The sequence below is a fragment of the Pteropus vampyrus genome, unplaced genomic scaffold (genome assembly GCF_000151845.1).
Source record: "Pteropus vampyrus isolate Shadow unplaced genomic scaffold, Pvam_2.0 Scaffold84, whole genome shotgun sequence".
Lineage (NCBI taxonomy): Eukaryota > Metazoa > Chordata > Mammalia > Chiroptera > Pteropodidae > Pteropus > Pteropus vampyrus.
In genome coordinates this window covers 4,797,057-4,803,726 of record NW_011888865.1, presented here as the reverse complement: position 1 = coordinate 4,803,726, position 6,670 = coordinate 4,797,057, and the positions used below count along the sequence as shown (strand labels likewise).

The 6,670-nt window shown below is 34.2% G+C and overlaps 1 protein-coding gene across 1 annotated transcript in view; it reads right to left on the bottom strand.

Moving 5' to 3' along the window:
- Positions 1-6,670, bottom strand: part of NAALAD2 (N-acetylated alpha-linked acidic dipeptidase 2) — an 83,585-nt gene that overhangs the window by 20,441 nt on the left and 56,474 nt on the right. The window contains 3 exon segments of the mRNA XM_023532494.1: positions 987-1,078; positions 4,967-5,034; positions 5,604-5,667. Of these exon segments, the coding sequence (XP_023388262.1) occupies positions 987-1,078; positions 4,967-5,034; positions 5,604-5,667 (224 nt within the window).

Here is a 6,670-nt window from a genome sequence, read left to right as displayed (position 1 = left end):
TGGCCAGGACATGGAGTGTCCTACAATAGATGATTGGCTAAAGAATCTGTGGTACATATATACAATGGAATATTACTCAGCCATAAGAAATACTGCCATTTGCGACAACATGGATGGACCTCGAGATAATCATGCTAAGCAAAATAAGCCAGACAGAAAAGGTTGAAAATCACATGATATCACTTATATGTGGGATATAAACCTAAAAGCAACAAATGAGTAGAACAAACAGAGACTCACGGACATGGACTATAAACTAGTGGTTACCAGAGGACTATAGAGTAGTGGTTACTAGTGGGGTGGGGGAGGAGGAAGAGATAGACAGGGTAAAGGGGGTCAACTGTAGTGGGGAGGAAGAGGGTGAAGTGGGTAAAGGGGATCAAATATATGGTATCTGAAGGAAACTAGACTTTGGGTGATAAACACACAATAGAATATACAGATGTCAAATGATAATGTACACTTGAAAATTATATAATTGTATTAACCAATGTTACCCCAATAAACTTAATAAAAAAGAAAAGAAATAGTATTGCAATAGAAAACAAATATAAAGTAAATTTAGGAAAGCTATTGTATGAATGAGAACAAATAGAAAATTAATACTTATGTAAAATATAAATTGATTACAAGTAAAGACACAATTTTGTGGTTGATAATGTCCATTAAATTTAGAAGCAAATAATCCATCTTTTTTTACTTCATCATTATCACTTGAAGTTATTTATTAATATATTTAATACATATTGGAAAGAAATTTTATGCAGGGATGAAAAATAATTTCTAACAATGTGGCGAAATAATTCTAACTTAAGATTGGCTGTCTGGTTGATGGGCACATCAAAGGCCAAAGGGATCCTTTAGGATTATCTTTTCACTACTCATTGTTGACGAGGCATCTGAGAATTGCATGTCTGGAGAAAAAAGGGGCAAAGGGGAGTTCATCATTTATTCTATGGTAGAAAATATACAAACAAGTAATTTACCTAGGAAAATTTTTATTTTCAGATGAAGGGTCCTTTTCCAACCAGCTTTCATAAAGAGATCTACCTTTGAAACCATCATCAGGGCTGGAGATCTGGAAAGAAATGAAATACTGGGAATTTAGTGGCAAAAGCAACTAAATTTATGCCAACATAAAACCATATGCTTGTTAACATCAACTTCTACTTCTAACTATATATACATTTGTGCATCATGTTCTTCATAGAAAAATATGCTTTTGCAAATGGGAATAAAAATATCCAGCCAAAATTCTTGTTCATTTATGATGCCTGCCTATTGGTAATTTTGCCGTGTACCTAGGATAAAATTTCCTGCTTATTTTGGTAAACTTTTAAAATAGAGTTTCAGATTTGTAATAAATGTCATCACTTCAATGTTTGGCAGCTTAAATTTCTTTTGGTGAGAAGTATCTGGGGGGAAATTTAGTTTAATATTTACTTTAGAAAATTGCTTCTATCCAAGAAGACCTGCAAAGAGGCCTCAGGGCAGCAGATCAAGGTTATGAGGCTGAGCTTGAAATTGTCAATATAATTCCTGGATTTGTAAGGTGGGTGAGATGAGAAGGAATGTTATTTTAGAAAGTCTGATTGTATTTAAACAAAGTTGGAATTTGAAGAGTTTAAAAAACTACATAACCTCAGATTTCTATTTGGGAATTTTAAGAGCTTCTGTGTATACATAAACATTTTTACTACCCTTATTAAAAGTATATTTATGAAAAATGGGCAGAAGATCTGAACAGATACTTCCCTAAAGAGGAAATACAGATGGCTCACAAACATATGAAAAGATACTCAAGTTCACTAATCATCAGAGAAATGCAAATTAAAACCACAATGAGATATTGCTTCACACCTGTCAGAATGGTTATCATCAATAAATCAAAAAACAGTAAGTGTTGACGAGGATGTGGAGAAAAGGGAACCTTCATACATTGTTGGTGGGATTGCAAATTGGTACAGCCGTATGGAAAATAGTATGGAGGTTTCTCAAAAAATTAAAAATGGATATACCTTTTGACCCAGCAATTTCACTTCTGGGTATTTATCCAAAGAAAACCAAAACAATAATTTGTAAAGATCTATGCACTCCAATATTCATGGCAGCACAATTTACAATAGCAAATTGTAAAATTGCAAAAAATATGGAAGCAACCTAAATGCCCATCAAGACGATTGGATAAATTATGGTTCATATATACAATGGAATATTACTCAGCCATTAAAAAAAAAATGAAATCCTACCATTTGCAATGACATGGATGGACCTAGAGGTTATTATGCTGAGTGAAAAAGTCAGAGAAAAATAAACACCATATGATTTCACTCATATACAGTATCTAAGGAACAAAAAGAACAAACTAATCAAAAACAGACTCATAAATATAGTGAACAATTTGATGACAGACAGAGGAGAGGGGGGTTTGGGAGGCTGGGAGAATGGGGTGAAGGGTTAAAGAAGTACAAATAGTAGCTGATAGTTGGGCACAGGGATGGGGAGCATGGCAGAGGGAATGCAGTTAGCATTAATATGAAAGCTAAGTGGAGGCCAGGGGAGGAAGGGAACAATTGGGGGGATCGTTTTATGAACATTATAGATGTCTAACCAATGTACTGTATATTTGAAACTAATTTAAATAAATAAGCTTATTTATAAAAAGAATCAGTTCATAAGGGAAAAAAAGTATATTTATGAACTTTACTTTTCTTTCCACACTCTAAGAAAAGCAACGCCATGTGGGTGGAAAATTGTGGACTGTAGAGTCTAACCATGTCTATTTTAGATCCATATTATCACATATATTGGCTGAAGTTAATTTATAGCTCTGCTTTGTTCAAAAACAGACCCAAGGAGACCCTACTTAAGAAACCCAGAAAGCATTATAATCTTTGGTGTATTGCTTCTCATCTTTAAACCTTAGTTTTCTCACTTGTGGAAATGGGAGGAATTGTACCCATCTTAATCTAAACATCATCTCCTCTGATATCTTTTCTGGCCTTCATATAGAGTTGGTTATTCCTTCATCATCATGTAGGAGGTCCTCAGCTTAAAAACAGTTGTAGCCCTGCATAGAAGCATCCCCTTCCCTGCCAGTATTTGGCAGCTGCAGAGGTGTTCTGCTCATTTCCAGTCAGATGAGTGGATTCTACTCTCTACTTGGCTCCTGCCAATTTGCAATAGCTGAAATCCTACTCCAGTTCCTACATCCAGCTTAGATTGAATTCCCTGCAAAATCTTTATTTTCTGGACTCACACTATCTCGGTCTAGCACTAACCAGAACTGTGTCTCTTTGGCCTGGAAGCCCTAAATGAGACTTTTCTGTCTCAACTATATGCATTGTCATAATTGCTATCTCTCCTCCATATCAACACCTGGTCCCCTTTCTTGCTTCTATCAGGCAGCTGCCATAGGAGAATGAAAAAGTCTTTTTTTTCTACTGAGTTTTCACATGGCCATAAATAAGCACCTGCTTTTGTACAAAAGGGCATAGACCCAAACTTCTCCCTTACTGGCCCTGAAATTCTTATTATCCCTGACCTCATGAGCAAAGACAGCTCTGCAGGACTACACAAAGCATAAATGCATATCCTGAGAAGGGTTCTCCCAACACGGATTTTCTTTACAGCTTGCTTTTAGGTAGGATGTTTCTCACAGGACATTCCAATGAAAAGATCAAAGACATAAGATACCCTCTATGGTAGAAGAGTTGTGATGGACATAATGGAAGACTCATTTGGGAGAACAAGTTTTTAAAGACAGTAAAAGAGAAAGGGCAAGATTAAAAGAGACTGGGAAATAGCATCTACAGAAAAGTGATACCTACTTCATTCACACTATCATCTAAGCAAGACCTAATTGACAAAAACATTTTTATAATTAAATTTTATATCAGGGAACTAAATGAAGTTCACAGAAAATGAGTGGATTATATAATTTTTAGAGACTCAGTGTTTTAGAGTTTTCAGAGTACTCTATATTAATAACTAGTATTTATAATACTCCTGTGTGATAAGCAGCATGGGAAAGTATTTCCACTTTGCTTTTAGGCTTGCTACAGCTTAACCTGCTCACTACACTGATAGAGTGATCTTTCTAAGGAACAAACGTGCTAATGTGCAAGCTCGTTAAAGATTCATTAATTTTTTCATCACCAGGTTTCTGAACTCCTTGGCCTATTTGTCATGCCCCCTTTCTTACCATCTTTCCATGAACATTTTGTATTTAGGGCATATTGAGCTACACCTGCAGGTCAGGAAATATGTTCTTTCATACCTCCACATCTTTGGGGAGAACTATGTCCTCTGCTTAGAATGCCTTCTCCCTTACTTTCAACATCCTTCCATTTATAGCTCAAGCGCTCATTATTTTATAAACATCCTCTGATGCTTCCCAACTTCCTCAGCTACCCCAAGATTTTAGGTTCTCTAGTCCATAATTGTTCTCCATTGTACATAGTATCCAATATTCCAGTGAATTATAATTCTTCATTTATAAGTCTGTATCCTCTCTAGATTACAAAATATCTGGATTCAGTGACCTTGTCATTTTATCTTTGTTGCTGCTAGAATTCATTTTATAGGGTCTGATATCTAGTAATCACTCAATATTTATTGAATGAATGAATGAGCAGCCAAGGCAATCTTTGAACCCAAGGTTTCTCCATTCCAGCTCAGTCTTCTTTCTGTTATATCAAAATGCCTCTGCCCGGTGAAATTACATACCCTATACATTACAAGGTACACATAAGAACTATTAATAAGAACTATTATTAGAACAGAGAAACTAGCAATACAATCTTCATTGTAATGTCATATAGTGTGTTAGAGATTTTGTTCTGGCTTGTTATTTATACAAATGAGCTATGTCTGTCATCAGTTTAAAAATAAGTACTGCTAAGAAAACAAGTATTATGTACTTATCCATTCATCAGAAAACATTAAGACTGATCTACTTATGTACCTCTTTTGTCAGTTTATACACCAATTGGTAAAGAAGGGGTGTACAGTCAACTCTGAGAGTATAATTGCCTGAAAAGTAAAACAGAGTATTTTAATATTTCCAAATGAAATTCCAATCTATGTTTAATTCTAACTTTATTTTCTAATGATAAATAAGATATAATAGACTTCAAATAGAAGGCATCATTCAATCAAAATACAGTGAAAGCCTAGAGACACAAATGTCACATGTTAGGTTCAAAAGAACGTCTGTAGGTTGTGCTTTTCTCTGTGTGTATGTGCTTATTTCAAAATTTGTACTAATACAGAAAGTATTTCTGTATGAAACTATAAAATATTTGTAAATTATAAAATCTTTTAGCCAAATTCTTTTAATATCTATACAGAAGGAATGTGGTTAATATTAGAGTTTTAAATAGTAATCCAATATGGTAAATATACTTAAAAATTAGGATCAATTGCTTAGTTATAAATCATTGATTCATTTGAATTGTAGTGATTTTCTCTGGTAAAATAGGAAACGAAGATATTATTGAGGCATCTTATAGAAAGAGAATAATCTTAGGTAGTTTATAAGTTGGAATTTACAGACTTAAAATATGACATACTGTTTAATATCAGTTTGAAATAAAATTTACCTTCTATTGATGAATCTGAGTTGATGTAAGCAATGCTTCTCTCCTGGAGTGTTTTTGCATTCTCCTATAGTTGAAGCAAAGTTGTTACTTAATTCATAGTACTTATAATTGTAGGAATGTAAACAAAATAAGCAAATTAATTTAGTATGAAAGTGGTTGCAGATACCTTTATAAGTAAATACCTATGCCTTGGACCATAATTTCTGAGAAAATGTTGCTAACTGGTTGGTTGATAACATTAAAGCCATTAAAACAAGAAAGAAAAATATTATGCTGTAGTTACTGTTTGTAGCAATAGCAGGGAACTCTGGAGAAAAAGTATTTTCAAAGTGTGGGTCCTTAAATCCTTGAACCAGAATATGAAAGATCAAGACTCCCAGATCCTGGCCCCTACCCCTGATCTACTGAATAAGACTTGCTGACAAACCTGGAAATCTGTATTTTCTAAAAGGTATCCCTGGCAATCTTAGCATACATTGAAGTTTGAGAGATCCATTGATATTGGATACCCAAATAAATGTGTCATTTTAAAAGCAAAAAATAGAAAATTTCTGTTTATTTTTTTAAGAGAAAATATGATGAAGAAAAGGAGAAGAGGACAGAGGAAAAACTAGAGAGGAAGAGGGAAGGACATTACGACAAACACTATACTGACTGACTGACTGACTGACTGACTCTCTCTCTCTTTCCCTCTCTCTCTCTCTCTCACACACACACACCTCCAAGAAAGATAAAGGCTAATATCACACACACATAGGAATACGCTAAGAGCATTCTTTACTTCTCTTTCTAGCTTGCAACCTTGTAAGAATATGTTATTAAAAAAGAAAAAAATTTGTTTAATGAAAAAAACATTTAAAGCTGTGAGAGTTTATGGCACAAATGAGGAATGCCACTTCTCTGCATCTGCCCACACAGGCCAGATGATAGTTGTCTCAGCTATATAGATAGAGTCAGAGTTTCTATTATAACAGATTTACATTAGAAATAAGGAAGATTCCTTAACTTATTTATAACAGAAAGTATGCTGTTGAATATGATAAAGATTCTGGTAGAAAACTAAAAAC